Source organism: Anoplolepis gracilipes, chromosome 12 (genome assembly GCF_047496725.1).
Source record: "Anoplolepis gracilipes chromosome 12, ASM4749672v1, whole genome shotgun sequence".
NCBI classification, from domain to species: domain Eukaryota; kingdom Metazoa; phylum Arthropoda; class Insecta; order Hymenoptera; family Formicidae; genus Anoplolepis; species Anoplolepis gracilipes.
The window spans coordinates 2,455,853-2,471,470 of record NC_132981.1 but is presented as its reverse complement, the minus strand read 5'-3'; the positions used below and the strand labels follow the sequence as shown (position 1 = coordinate 2,471,470).

At 35.0% G+C, this 15,618-nt stretch overlaps 1 protein-coding gene across 2 annotated transcripts; it reads left to right on the top strand.

Annotated features, from left to right (window-relative positions):
• Positions 1–119: 119 nt before the first annotated feature.
• On the top strand, positions 120–15,554 carry LOC140672093 (probable sodium/potassium/calcium exchanger CG1090). Of its 2 annotated transcripts, none has more exons than XM_072903933.1 (9): positions 120–2,229; positions 7,387–7,776; positions 8,580–8,820; positions 9,109–9,221; positions 9,419–9,594; positions 9,689–9,912; positions 9,989–10,300; positions 10,386–10,619; positions 10,702–15,554. In XM_072903933.1, the coding sequence occupies exons 1-9, from the start codon at positions 2,209–2,211 to the stop codon at positions 10,899–10,901; spliced, it is 1,911 nt and encodes a 636-aa protein (XP_072760034.1). In that variant the 5' UTR covers positions 120–2,208; the 3' UTR covers positions 10,902–15,554. The 2 variants fall into 2 exon arrangements, with proteins under 2 accessions (XP_072760034.1, XP_072760035.1); XM_072903934.1 differs by lacking the exon at positions 120–2,229 and adding an exon at positions 6,616–6,756.
• The last annotated feature ends 64 nt before the right edge of the window (positions 15,555–15,618 follow it).

The following is a 15,618-nucleotide window of genomic DNA, read 5'->3' as shown; positions in this document are numbered from 1 at the left end:
AGAACCCACATAAAATATAATAAAATATTCATGGCATATATATTATAAGAGATCAAGATTATCCAAATTAGGGGGAGAGACATTCCATTAGATTTTGTATGTTGAAACATTCGAGAACTATTATTTTTGTCGTATATACATATCTCTGTAAAGAAATGACTAATTGAGATTTGAAAGATTCCATTGTGTGGTAAGCTACCGCAGGCAGCATACGGACATACATTGTAAGTCATGACATCGGAAATTCCGCTATATTTGGCGTCAATGTATAACCGGTAGACCGGATATAGCTATGGTTCAATAATAATACAGGGCTATATATGTATCGTCGATAATTTTAACCGTATCGAAGTTGAATGACTTTACAGTCATCTCTCGGGACAACGAACGATTCTGGTCGTAGAGAATCTATAATCGATATTAATCGACAAGATTTATAAGACAATCGCGTTATTAATACCGAAATTAAATATTTGGAATCAAAGTAAAAATACTCGAGCGGAGAAAATATCGAGACCTTCTTTTAGGTATTGTAGTCATTAAAATAGCTCGAGAGAATGTTTGATAATATTTGATTAATATTTTTTCAAATATTAATTAATATGAATTATATTTTTAAAAAATATTAATATTAATGTTAATATTTTTAATTATAATATTAATATCAATTATTATTTGAAAAAATATTAATCTTCACGTTTTATTATGCAAGAAGAATATTTAATTAACTTTGTAGAGATGATATTAATGGAGGACATCGAATATAGGACAGAGAGGATATGTATATTTTGTCTTTCTTACTATAGTCTCCCTACTCTGGGTTGTTCTCATGAGAAAGAAGGATAGGACTACAGTCTGTCATTGTTTATAATCCAATGTTCCTGTTTTCTCTGTCAATCCTATTTCAGGGCCCTCCATTAGTATAAGCTCTATGTTTGTAGATCACACATTTTTTTTTATTTTCTTCCTGGTTGCAAATGGGTCACAATGTCTTATCGCAATTTTAGCTATTTCGAAGTGTTTGAGAAAGTTTCTACAAAAATTTTATATATATATTTATTCCTTGATATCTGTAAAAAAAATTAATGTACAACAAAATTAAAAAAAAAAAAAAATAAATTTTAACATTTTTACTGATTAAAGCCTTCGATTGTTAAAATAATTTGACAGGGTGAAAATAATGATTCATGTGTGACCTTTAGGGCTAATATACATCGAAATTTCAAAGGGGGGACCTACTTTTACTTGGAAGACGATACTTTTCTCCTACAGTTTCACCCCTTCCGAGGCAGGTTGGGACAGGTGCAACGAACGATTATGCGACGGGGGGAATGGAACGCCGATATATATGACCGGTATATACGGGCACGCGTGTTAACGCGCACGCGTTCCCCTACGTCATCGTCCCGATAGAAATACAGATGCAGGTACCGTAGACGAGCTCCGAAAGCGAGAGAGGATAGAAGAACGTGAGCGCGAATATAAATCATAGATACTTTTATATAAAAAGAAACACACTAAAAATCAGAGAAATTTTACAATATTTTATAGTCGAACTCCACGCGTGTGATAATTAATATGTACATCTAGTGTGGAGGAAAAAGGATACTTAATCGCGTCTCTTGATATCTTTAATCAATTTTAATTAAAAAGTACACGTGACAAGTGGCCACCCCGAGCGAGTAGATGTAAAAGCAGTGTCTAGAAGAGGAGCGTCGCGACGGCCGCGTCGAGGAGGGCGCACGTCAAAGAGCGTGACAGATGAGAGGGTAGGAGGGGGGGAGGAGCGGGAGGGCCGTACGTGCGGTATATACACATATACACACACACGCACACGCGCGCGCGATAGTGAAGGACGGAGTCGCAGTCGTGGGGCGTAAATACTCGCGATACCGTGGGTGGACTCGGTGGATTCGGTCAGTACTTTGGCGGTACTCGGAATCGTCGGCGACGACGACGACAGCGTCGGCGGCGGCGGGCTTAGCTCCTGGCGTTCGAATCGATAATTGGAATAAACTCGGTTGTCATTGAAAGAGACTCTGTTCGGGAAGATCATCCTCCTTTCTACGCATATAAAAGTGATAAGAGGCCGCGGGTGACACCGTCGGCGACCTTGTATTTTCAGTTTATTTCACCAACGTCACCGTTACACTCACATCCGGCGCAACTGACGTAGTCTATACGTCTTCCGGCTGGCGGACGACAACCATGATAAACGGCGGCCAAGGGGTAAGCCGGATTATACGTAAGCGGAAATCTTTCTCTCCTTCGCGGGAGAATGATTCTGGTAGATGGAATTGGGTCAGACTTGGTCTCGGTTTGTTATCGCAACGAGTCTCACGGTTCTCCTTTTTTGCCCCTCGGTGATAACGATCGCATACCACCCGGTCGCTCGCGATTCCCGGTTTAGTCTGCGAAAAAGGACACGATGTATCCTCGGATTATGTTCCGTTTCTTGCGATTAAAATGAGAGCTGCATGCGCATGCATAAAGATTTTCTCAGGGCAAAGTGTAAAATCATATAATAAGGATGAATATAGGGATGATGTCTTCTTCGACGGATTTTTGACTCTTGTATGAGTGAAAAAGAGAGAGAGGTCCTTGATAATTTACTTGATAATTTATGTATTTTTTTTTCTTGTACGATATATATTTCTAATATTTTTAATCGAATTTTTTCCCTCCAGATAATTTTTAGAAAACTGTCAAGGCTATTCTTCAGTACTCTATTTAAAATTAAATCGTGTCATTTCAATTTATATCATTTGGGAAAAAGTCCTGCATTTAAAGGAATTAATTGAGGAATTATATAAAAAAGTGAAGATATTAATATTTCAAATTTTTTACGTAATTAAATTTTTATTATAGATAATTTTTAGATAAACGTCAAAGCTATTTTTCAATACTCGATTTAAAGTTATGCCGAAATTTGCTATTGTAGTTTCTGCTATTATTTGAAAAGTTATACATTTAAAGGACTTAATTAAGGAATTTTATAAAAGAGTGAAAATATAATCCAACTAAAAAAGTTTTGCACAATAATTTATTGTTGATATAAATTTTTGAATGGCTACTTATTTGTTACAATTTAAAAAATAATTCTAATAATTTTAATAATTCTAATAAAAAAGAAATGCTTCAAAGTTTGTCATCAAGTTGCCATTTAATAATCATAAAAATTATTGCAACAAGAATATCACATAACAGTTGTTATGTTATATGTAATAAAATGTGTAGAAACGTGACAAATTAATTTACGAGCGCTTATAATAATAACACTTCCGTCACACATCGGCGAGAGAGCGAAGTTAAATTTCCGATATTAGGTCTCAACGTCGTATCTTTTGATATTATAATCCCTACACGCGTCCAATAAATCCAGTCAAGGCATATCCGCTTTTATGGAAATCATTGTTATAATTAACGCCGCATTTCCGTTCTCTTAAAGACAGATCGATTTTACGGATCGATTTTATACCTGCATAAGAAACGAGAATATTGCTCGTCGTTTTTTTTCATCAACTGGATATTTTTATATGTAACAGTGGAATTAGATTTTTTAGATTTCATCTCTTTTTTTTTTTGCGCCCACATAGTTACCATTTTATTAAAAAAAAATATATATATATATAAAAAATATATATAAAATATATATAATATATATAAAAATATATATATATATATATATATAAATATATATATATATTTTTTTTTATATATATATATTTTAAAAAATATATATATTAGCTTTTATTCGCCGAAGTATTTGTTGCAACAGAAAGTGCTTTTTTGTATAAAAAACTGTTTAAATTACGTATCTTCGTTCATCTATATGACTTTAGACAGTACAAAAAGGTCAAGAGATGTCCGAAAGACGATAAAACATGTTTACATAATTTTCTAATCTTTTATTCGTCTAATTGTGAGACATTTATCTAATGTATTAATTAATGTTGATTACGACAGAATTTTTTGTAATGTAACATAGATAGTACAAAAAGGTCAAAAGATGTTCAAAAGACGAAAACATGTTTACATAATTTTTTAAATATCTTTTAATACGTGTCGTCTGAGACATTTATCTAATATATTAATTAATGTTGATAACAACTGAATTGTTTATAATGCAACATTTATCTGAATACAAGGATAAATATTTTGTTAAAATTCTTTACTTAATTTTTAATATTTAATTAAATATTTATTTAATACAATATTTAATTAAATATAATTAATCCTTTATTTATTTAATAACCCTTACGTATATTAATTTTGTAATATTGTGTATTAATTCTGGAAAATTATTCGCTAATATTAATTGCATAAACCTAATGATACACGTAAATTTGATTGAGAAAGAGAATTTATTCAACAGGCTATTCTTTCGCACTCGGGAAAATTTGATGAACCTCATTTTTGCGTTAATTTGATTTAAAAGGTTTATTTACAGCAAACGCGTTTGATTGCGTGAAAATTGCGTTGCGAAAATTACTTCCATCGTATGATATATATAGGATGTCTCGAAACAACCGAATAAAAATAAAATATTTTATAAAATATTAACTCAATTGCTCGAAGAATATGTCGTTTAAAATCATCATCAGTATATTGTACTTATATTTACATATACACTGTTAATTTCACTAACAGCAATTAGACAATCCGAAACAATTACGACGCTCAACGTGTACTTCTCACTTTTCCGCAAATAGGTTGCATACGCATTAAGGGATTACATGCACTGCTACTGACTTTCCCGTCTCTCTATTTGCATCAGTTACGTCAGTGTACCTTTGATCTCCAATGAATCATGCACGTAATGAAGCGAATTATTCTTGTATATATATATATGCGCAGATGGAAATTACTCCGAAGTTACTCTCGAGCTCTTAATTAGACACTTAATTACTCCTAGAATTACTCTCCCGCACGATATTTGATTATATTGCATGTCACATGCAATACACACCTGTAAATGCAGTTATTTGAATAAAAAATGCCATTTTTTTTCTCTTTGAAAAAATATGCATTCTTTCAAAATCTTTTTACGAATCTTTTTACGAATCTTATTTTTAGAAATTTGTCAGAGATTTAATCTTTTTCATTAAAAAAGCTAAATTTTCAAAGAGCCTATTGCGTATCGCGACATATTATACTGCCTCTATGATCACATATTTTATTTAATTTGCAATTAATTACATCGTATTACTTTGCATCGTAATATTGAAAATTCCAAGCTTATAACGCATGCAATGTTTGCACGCGTTAAATTATACATGATAACACACACAGGATCATTTGTTTACACAGCAGCCGATGCTTGCATAAAGAGAGTTTTATAATATCAAAAAAAAACTTGTTAACGAGCGATAAAAAAAAATCAAACGCTCCGCCCATCAACTCATGTTCTTGTTCAAAGGGTAACTTTTCTTAGGAGATATATAATTACGTACGCATGCGATGAATATCAGCGATTACTTATCTGCATTGTATATTTATCAACAGAATGTGTGTACATAAATAATAATTTTATTTCTTTTTATTTTATTTTTTTTTTAATTTAATTTTTTTTGCTTCAAAGAAATTGAAATATACGTCATATTCCCTGTCATTATGTCACCCACGCGTATGCCTACGCACGCTACGTTTTTCCTGTGTATACGCGATATTATAATAACGATAATGAATTACACGTATAAGTAAAACAATTTTTCAACACTATGGATCTATGTCAGATCAGGCTTTAAAACATATTGTTATAGAAATGTCGATAAATTAATCCCAACGATACATAAAGGTTGCAAGAAATGTCGTATGAACAATAAAGTTGATTCTAAAATTGGCTCGCATATCGTGAGAGGATGAATTTTATTACGATGAAAAATACCCGAAGATTGCCCATGTCTTCCTGATGACGAGTCTCGGTGATATTTAATGTGGTTAGGAATAAACTGAAACAATTTATTGATACGTGATCAGTTTTTAGATCTTCTCTCATATCCGTGTTTGTACGAAGAGCTCGTTTCTCCCGCGAATAATTGGCTCTTGGAGATAAGCTCTTCGTATAAGAGAAAATAATCAATAACGTTTCAAAAGACACACTTAGACCGTCTCTCAATTTAAGGGCCTAGTTTACTCCAACAGTATGAAAAATTGATGATTTTTGAGAATATTAGAAATTGATCTTTTAGCAATGTTAGATTTTTATTTACGTTTAAGTAATATGTCGGTATTTTTAAATTTTATATATTTAGCTTTTTTGTTTAATACATTTTTCAATGTCAATACAATATTTTGGAGATACTGAATCTAATAATATTAGAGAACATCTTAATAATATAAAATTACATCCTACCAATCAATCAGTCGTTAGCAAACACAGAGTTGAATTTGGGCATGATTTTGAGTGGGACGATCCGGTTATTTTACACAATGAAAAATTTATTAAGAAAAGAGAAATAGCTGAAATGTTTTTTATTAAGAAATTTAACTCCACGATTAATCTACAAAGAGATACTGAAAATTTAAATAATATTTATGACAAAATTATAAAGGTCGTTTGAACTGTTTTTCTTTTTAAATATTCACAGTTTCGTTCAAGGGACTCATGCTGACATGACGTGTCTCCTTGTTTGTGTTCATCTCAAAATTAATAACCATTGTTTTTAACTAAGTGACATATTTAATTATTCCATCATTAAGTTCTACCTTTAAACATGCCCCATTGGATTTTTTCTTCTCTTTCTTAATTTACGTGTGAGTAGACTAGTTTTATGACGCCATTATGTTGTATTGTTTGGCAAAAATCCGGTAAAAATTGTATCCATATATCAATGTTTGATCCGTTATTTATTTGTTTTCTTTATAGTTACACTTGAAAAGGACCACAACCATATGGTCGAAACGTCGTGTAAATAAATTGAATAAATTTTGGCTAGTCAGGTCGTTTTTAATTAACCCGTTGTTTATAATCAAATACTAGCGACTTTAATAACTTATGAATCTAATAATATTATTAAAAAAATTTAATGTAATGTCATTTTTAAATTTGATATTTTAATTTTGCTGAAATTTTCCAGAAAAATATTAAGTATTAACTTTTTGAAATTCTAATTAGATTCAATATCCTATGCTATAAAATTGGAGCGAGTTTTTTCACTTCAGATAATTAGAACAAGAAATGTCCAAGATTTAAAAATACTGTTTAAACATTTATAAAAACATATTTAAAATGTCATATTTTAATATTTAAAAAAAATTCTTTACAATCAATTTTTCACATTGCTAGAATAGACTGGATTCAAATAGTTTGCTTTGCTATAGGGAAGGAGAAAGAAGAATAATATGTGACGCACAGGGTGTACTAAATTCTCACAATGCTTTCAGTTGCAGACAATGAGAAACAGACCGCGTAACTTGCAAGCGCGTCGTCGGAGGTGGCCCCTGCGACTGGGTTTGTTCCTGATTTACGTCCTCGTACAGTACGTCGCCTTCGCAAGGACCACATCGTTCGAGACGACGACACTCGCCTCGAGTCCCACGCAATATGAGAGTTCGATGTCGAAACCAACAGAATCTTCGATCGCCCCTACTGAGAAAACGACAGAGGAATCATCGACGGCTTCAACGGTCGTTGAGGGAACAAAAGTCCACCCCGGGGGATCTAAAAACGAAAAGGCGCCAAATGTGCGAGATCTGAAGGAAACGAAGACAGGAAAGGAGCCGCCGAGGACCGAGACCCCTTTGTTGAAGCATGTCCGAAGTAGTAGCACCACCGTGAGTATCATCGCAAGCCACATCCTGTGTAACGTTCCAAGAAAACAAGATTAGAGATCCGTTGCTCGGATTAGAATCGAGTTGCGAATGCATCGTGTGATACACGATGCATGACGCGGGTTGCATAATACGTCTGCATCAGGTGCGATGCCGGTCAATTAGGTACCACCAGTGCGGATCAAGGTGTTGACGTTCTGTCATGATGGCTTCCGGTGATCCGTGATATCTCCTTGGAAAATCAAACGTACAGAGCGAGCGATTGTGGATACACATGATTAATTAATTTTTTATAAGTCAATAATAATAGACTTACAAAATTTCACCTGAAAGTTACGAGAACAATAAACTAAGAAAATTATAAATTTTTGGATACTGAAAATGAATCTGTCCTCCAAATTAATCTATTATATCAAGTTTTCAGGAATGGTTGAAACTCTAAAAAAAGAACCGCTATTTTAATCATTTTTGACGGTCTACTAAATTGTTAAATTTATGCGACGCTGAAATCAGTGTAGGTGATTCTTTTTGAATATATCGGAAACGGAATATAATTATAAGATATAAATATTATATAATTATAAGAATTATATTATATGAATTTAATAATTTATAGACTGTCGAAAATTATCAAAATTATTATATAATTTTTTTGGAACTTTAATCATTTATTACTCGAAAACCTGACGTGATAGAGTAACTTGGAGGACAGATTCTCTGTCAACATTCAACAATCTAAGACTGGTTTTTGTAACTTTGTAGGTCTATTTAATTGATGAATTATTTAAAAATTTTTCTCGACCCAGGTCACGCCAGCTATTCAGACGACCCAAGTGACGAAGCCTTATCCGTATCCTACCGTGAGACCGCGAAGGACCAATTGCTCGGCGCCCGCCATAGAACAGTTTCCGCGACCGTTGATGGGCCCAGAGGCTAGGAAACACGGCGGGCTCATAATACACGTTCTGGTCGCTATCTATACGTTCCTGGGCCTCGCCATAGTGTGCGACGATTACTTCGTCTCGAGTCTGGACAGAATCTGCGAAGGTGAGTCTACCATACGGATCCTCGTTCCTAGTCTTGTAATACGATAATTCTACTTCCATGTTACGTAATGTTACGCAAAGTCTGTTTTACACAAGAAGATCATGTTTCATCCTGATGTATGAATCGATGAGATTCGTTATCAAAGACGATAATAGGAATCATCTTACATGGTTTTAATTCGTTTTCTTTTTTTACAATAAAAATACTGTCTTTATTTTTTATATTTCTGATGTATTCCAATTCAAAGATAGGTCTCCTTGTATTGACTTGACTTCTTTTTTTTCTCAGAATTAAGACTGTCTCCCGATGTCGCCGGAGCCACCTTCATGGCAGCTGGATCTTCCGCGCCTGAATTAGCGACGGTGATCATCGGTGTGTTTTTCGCCAAGGATGACATTGGAGTAAGTTAATCGCACATTTTGCTACGTTAAAACATCAGGAAGCTGTAACAAATGAGCAAATTATTCGTTCTTTTAATCTTGAGGAATCTCATCATTATATTGTCAGCACCGACCTAGATACTCTAGGCCGCACCAGGTGTTCCTATCGTGATAATTGACAAAGGTCCGATAATTAAAACTTCTCTTGTCTGTTTCAGGTGAGCGGCGTTATTGGCAGCGCCGTTTTCAATATAATGTTTGTTATATCGATCTGCGGCCTATGCTCCGCCACGGCCTCCAAATTGAATTGGTGGCCTCTCTGTCGAGACTGTTTTTTCTACGCCATTTCGATTCTCGTGATGCTCGGTACTATTTACAACGAGTCCATCTCTTGGTGAGAATTAGATTACTTATTAGATTGCATCCAATTGCGAAATTGATACAGAGTATTAATATGAGTTATACAAGTAAAATACAAATTTCTTTAGGCTAGAGTCTCTGTTCATGTTGGTCATGTACGCAGTCTATTGCGTGGCTCTTTCGTTCAACGTTAAGTTGGAACGTTGGGCCAAATCTTATAACATTCCATTCCTGCCGAAAGACGAACCTGCCGAGCAGAGCACCCTGGTGAGTTACAGGTCCTTACAAGAGGATCGATTGTCCTACACCGGCCCCAACTCGCCAATCACCGAGCAAATAAAGAATCAGGAAGGTAATTAATTATCTTTATCTGTATTCTTTCGTATCTTCTACAATTCTCGGAGAATGTATGTATCTCCTTCCTTCAGGAAATGGCGTTCAAGAGCCGATCGAGCAGCAACAACAGCAACAACAACCACCCGCACCGAAACAGCCCGAATACTATAAAGCGAAGGAACCGGATCCCAATGAAGTGTCGCCTCTCGTGATGCCAATGGATGGAAATAAATGGACCTTATTCACCTGGGGTCTCGTGTACCCCATTCATTTCATGTGTCGAGCGACGATGCCGGATTGCCGGCAAGAGAAGTGGCGAAGCTGGTATCCCTTCACCTTCTGTATATCAATGATCTGGATCAGTTTCTACAGTTACATAATGGTGTGGATGATCACAATCATAGGTAATAGAGATTATCGTTTAAATGCAATCGACAGTGTTTTCGGTGAATTCGATGAATAGAGCTATAGCGACAATTTTACTATCAGGCAGCACTTTGGGCATTCCCGACACCGTGATGGGCTTGACTTTCGTTGCCGCTGGCGTGAGCGTACCGGATGCCCTTTCCTCCCTGGCGGTCATAAAGGAAGGTCTCGGTGACATGGCGGTTAGCAACGCCGTAGGTAGCAATGTCTTTGACATTCTGGTATGCCTCGGTCTTCCGTGGTTTATACAGACCGCTATGATACAGCCCAACTCGCACGTAAACGTCACCAGCAGAGGTATACAGATTTATTTATCCATTTGTCACGCGTTTGCAAAACGTGTTTATCGATCACATGTTTATCTTTCATCCTTGTCTAGGCTTGACGTATTCCACCGTTTCCCTGCTGTCGACGGTGGTATTTTTGGTGCTGGCAACGCACTTGAACGGCTGGAAGCTGGACAGGCGATACGGCGTGGTCTTGATGATCTGGTACTTGATATTTATCGTGTTCGCAGCACTCTACGAGCTCAATATCTTCGGCGAGATGAATCCTCCAGTATGCCCCAGCTCGTTCTAATGCGAAGTACGCCTCGTTCGTTTCCGACCTTTGCTTTGCTCAAGCGCGGAACGATCGTCCGGAACTAGGAGTCGTCGTCTCGGTCGATCGGATCGCGAACGATGACGCGCGCACGGATAAATCGCGGTAAACGCTCAGCGACCTCGTTCCTTTCACCCTTCCCCTTTCTATTCGATAAGAGCGAAGGCGAACGAGATGACGGAAGAGTCTGGTTTAGAAACCATTAGCTGCATGTCGGAACAAGTATAGTCTTTAGCTTGCTGCGGAATTGAAGCGACTGTTCCAGGTTTTTCTTTTTTAGATAAGAAAAAAAAGAGCTTGAGCTTTTTTTCTTTCTTTCTGGGCTGTCGTAGAAAATGCAGACAATATACGTGCTTGCGCGTGAGTACACAGGCATTGTATCTTTATTGGTGCTATCAAAAGTGACGAACGAGTATTTTGCTTGCTTCCGTTCGATCGATATTTCTCTCACAGTTGAATGAAAGTACAGGCAAGTTACGATTTTGTCTAAACAACGAATAATTGAATATCTCGCGATACAAGAGCTCTCTCAGATAGACAATACAACTGTACTAGTACTTATAAATCACTATACCGTGTATTGAGTGTATTGGCGGTATCGCGGACAGTTATTTGATATAATCAAAAATCGACGTGTTTCAAAAATTGATTGTTGTATAAAGTTTAAACTCTCTCTCTCTCTATATATATATACATATATATATATATATATATATATATATCTTAACTCTTAGCCACAGACCTTATTATGTATGTCGCGCGCGTAACTTGTTCGAATCGAGATACAACAAAAGATGTGATACGTTTTATACAGCCATATCGCGCAAATGCCTGAGTACCATGGAAGGAATGCGTTTTGACAATTAATCGTTTTATATATCCTAACATTATATAGACTAAAAAGATACAGTAGATATATATATATATATACATATATATATATATATATATATATATATAGGGCTTGTTAGACTAGAGCTTAGGAGCGTCATGTCTGCGGCTAAATGTTAAGACTGTTAACGAATATCGATGGAAATTTCTAAGGAACGTATATGCAAGAGTTTTTTTTTTAAATTATTATCACATTTGCAAAGCACATAAGCATGATCTTTACATATTTTATTTGACACGCGAATTTTTTTTTTCAAATACATTTTTATTGCGCGATATATATTAGTGGCATTGCGTGAAATGCGTATGCGATCAAAATAAGAAATATTTTCGTGCGCCTCGAATAATATAATTTATTAAAGTAATTAGAATTTTTTTTTCCTTTCGTTTAAATGTTGCCGGCATTCAAGTATAAGAGACAAGACTTCGCGAGATCAAAGGAGATCCCTCGTTAGCGTGAGTGTGAGCGCACGTAAAAGATCACATCTTTCTCAAATGTCAAGTATAACAATAGATATCTAAAGATGGAAACTATTCTTCTCAAAAAAAGTAACCAGAACGGAAGAGCAAGCGAAATTTCATTCGTGACTAAAAAATAAAACTTAAAAAAGGAAAGAGACGAGGAGGGAGGGGCAAAGGGAGAGTTGATTTTTTTCCACGAGGGCGAACGAGCGCTGAAAGAGACAATAATTAACGCAAGCCTTATCCGATGAAAGTATCTACAACCAGCACTATATACTGCGCGTTCCTTGAGACTGAAGGGAACCTCGCACGATGTATAATCGGCGTATCTCTCCGCTTCCGGGATCCTTTGATCTTTCGAGCGCGCCGGGATCGGTATCAATGGCAAGCTTATTAATTCCGCGACGGAATTCTCGCAGAGAGAGAAATTGAAGGACTGATAGAAATATTGAAAATTATATTATAACTTTTATATCTCAATATTTCATATTATTATATATTATTATAATATTATGTAATTAATATTATTTTATAATAATATATTATATGTAATTATAATCTGTAAATTAGATATTTTATTATAATAATATGAAATATTGAAATATGAAAATTATAATATAATTATTATATATAATATTATTATATTATATATAATAATTATATAATTATTATAATAATATTATATAAAAACGGCAGTCGCGTGAGATATGTATTCGGTTTTAAAAATGATAAAATGATGAATGATTTCAAATCGATAGGAATGAGCAATCGATGACATTTATATAAAGTGCTTTCTTTTTTTTATATATATATATATTGCCTTTTATATATCCTGCGAGTGCTCCGTCGATACAGCTCGTATTGTTTTTTTTTTTTTTTTTTTTTTAATCGAATGATCGCGGATTCATGATCCGTAAAAGATCGCAAGGATCGCGCAGACGCTTTTATAGTGTGTGATTATAAAAAAAATCTCTAGCGTACACATACGTAATATAATATATAATATAATATATATATATATATATATAATAACGCGAAGGCTTAGAAGAGATCTCATACGATTATTGAACGTTCCACGTGTTTGTTCACTACGTTTATCCGTTATTGTTAGCGCGTTAGAGCGATGAGAATTACGCATTATATATATATATATGAATATAATACAGCGTTTCTCGATGCGTTTGATGCCGATGATGCTCGGGTTATCGGGATATTGAATTAAATTATTGCTTTTAATAATCCACGACTGCGAGCCAAAACGAAAGTATCTTCCTGAAGCCAGGAGCTCCAGGAGCATCTCGGCATCGAACGGGTCGACGCATCGGCTTCCAGGATTTAGGAAGCGCCGAGATCGATTTTTTTAGTGAGGCGCCTTTTTAGATCTACGTTTAAGCGGACCAGTCTCGCTGTCGATTTCGCGGATCGTCGCGGTGTCAATCGATCGCACAATTCGAAAAAAAAAAAAAAAAAATATATATATATATATATATATATATATATATATATATAAACTTCTCGTTTGTAATACAAAAGAAGCGACAGGCCATTCGTCAGGGGTGAAGTATTTGAAATTTTTTTAGATTTTTTTAAACGACGGTGACATTTGTGGAAAAATGTGACTGTGTCAGAGACTCAATAATTGAATAATTCTGGGATTTTTCTCTCTCTTTCTTTCACCCTGGAGGAAACGAGAACCCCGCTGACGAATGAAAATTGCGCAAGATTTTCGCAAGGGTCCGCATCTCGAACGTCAACGAAAAATTGAACGTAGGGGTTTAATAAGTTCACGTTTAAGTGGTCTACCCGTCTAATTTTTCCAGCAACTTTCCACCTCTACGATCGTTCGGGAACCGGCGTCATTATCAGAGTCAATTCACTTTGTGGCAATTAATTAGAAAGTAGTGTTAGAAAAGCGCGAGAGAGGGGCGAGAGAGGAGAGGCGCGTCCTCTTTTTTCTTCGGTTCGCCCGATCAATTCGACGGTGTCCTTAATAGCGTGTAATCGAAGTCAATAATACCTTTTTAGAAGTTTCTCTCTCTTTCATAATAATTCCGTAAATCGCCCGTCCTTTAGAAAAAAATGTGTCCCGTTCAAAATGTGTCCAGTGGTTCCCGAGTCGCGATCGCGCGGGAAAGTCGATGACGTATTTATTCCGCAGGCAAGATAACAATAATTACGTTACTGATGAAAGGAATAATATATGTAAAATGGAGGTGGAACCAGACGGAGATCAGACGTGTAATCTTGTTGAGAGATCTACTCTGATGATATATAAGTGTATAGATTTTATATCACATTGTGTACTTAGATTGTATTATCAAGATATTACCTGATTATAATTAAGTTTATACAGCCGTCTCCTGTAATACTTGCAGTATTATTCCCAGTCTTCGTCGAATATGTTCGTGTGTACCTGTAATAATCGCTCGGAGGGAGCCCCGTAATAACTCGTCCCTGAGATCTTCATCATTTGCCTCGCTTCTTAATTCCATCCTTTTTCGCGGATCGTCAGGTCGTCTGTTTAAACGGTAGCTTCGTAAAAGTATCATAATATAAACTATGCACACATACACACTTATATAAGGAAAACTAATTATATGATAACGCAAAGAAAGTGGATGTACAACGAATAATAATGATATTGCCATCGAGAAGTGTGATAGACTTAATTTGCATTCTTACTAACGTAATTTACTTTATTCTCAAGTGGAGCTTTCTCGATATTTTTGCTTTTTATGAGCTACTGGACAAAAGCAAAAATATATATATTACAGAGTATTACCGGGATCTCTCCGATTTACGTCTTTTCCCATCGTTATATATTCAAGTTTTCAGAATTATATATATATATATATCCTAACGCGTCAATACATATCTAGTCATAGCTTATTACGACGTTATGTAAATAATTGTTCTACCAATATTCCATATACATATAAATATTATATATATATATTTATTTAGATTAAAAAAAATATATTATATATATATATACATATATACATATGTATGCATGTATTATGTATGTATATTGAGAGTATACATGCGTAGCAAATGCAAAAGGAGAGCCTAAAATACATATATATATATATATATATATATTATACATAATGAATTCATGCGCACCTCTCATCGCAAAGAGAATTATCTACCGAATATGGAAACAATTTAATATTACACGTACCTCGTTTAGCTTGACAGCGGAAAGAAAATAGAGAGTAGTTATGTACTCTGATGTATACTTAAAATGTTTCAATAAAGCTATTGCTACCAATTAAATCTCGACTTGAAAGATAAATGGCCAACTAAATGAAACTTTAATCTAGATTAATTCGCGAGCGAA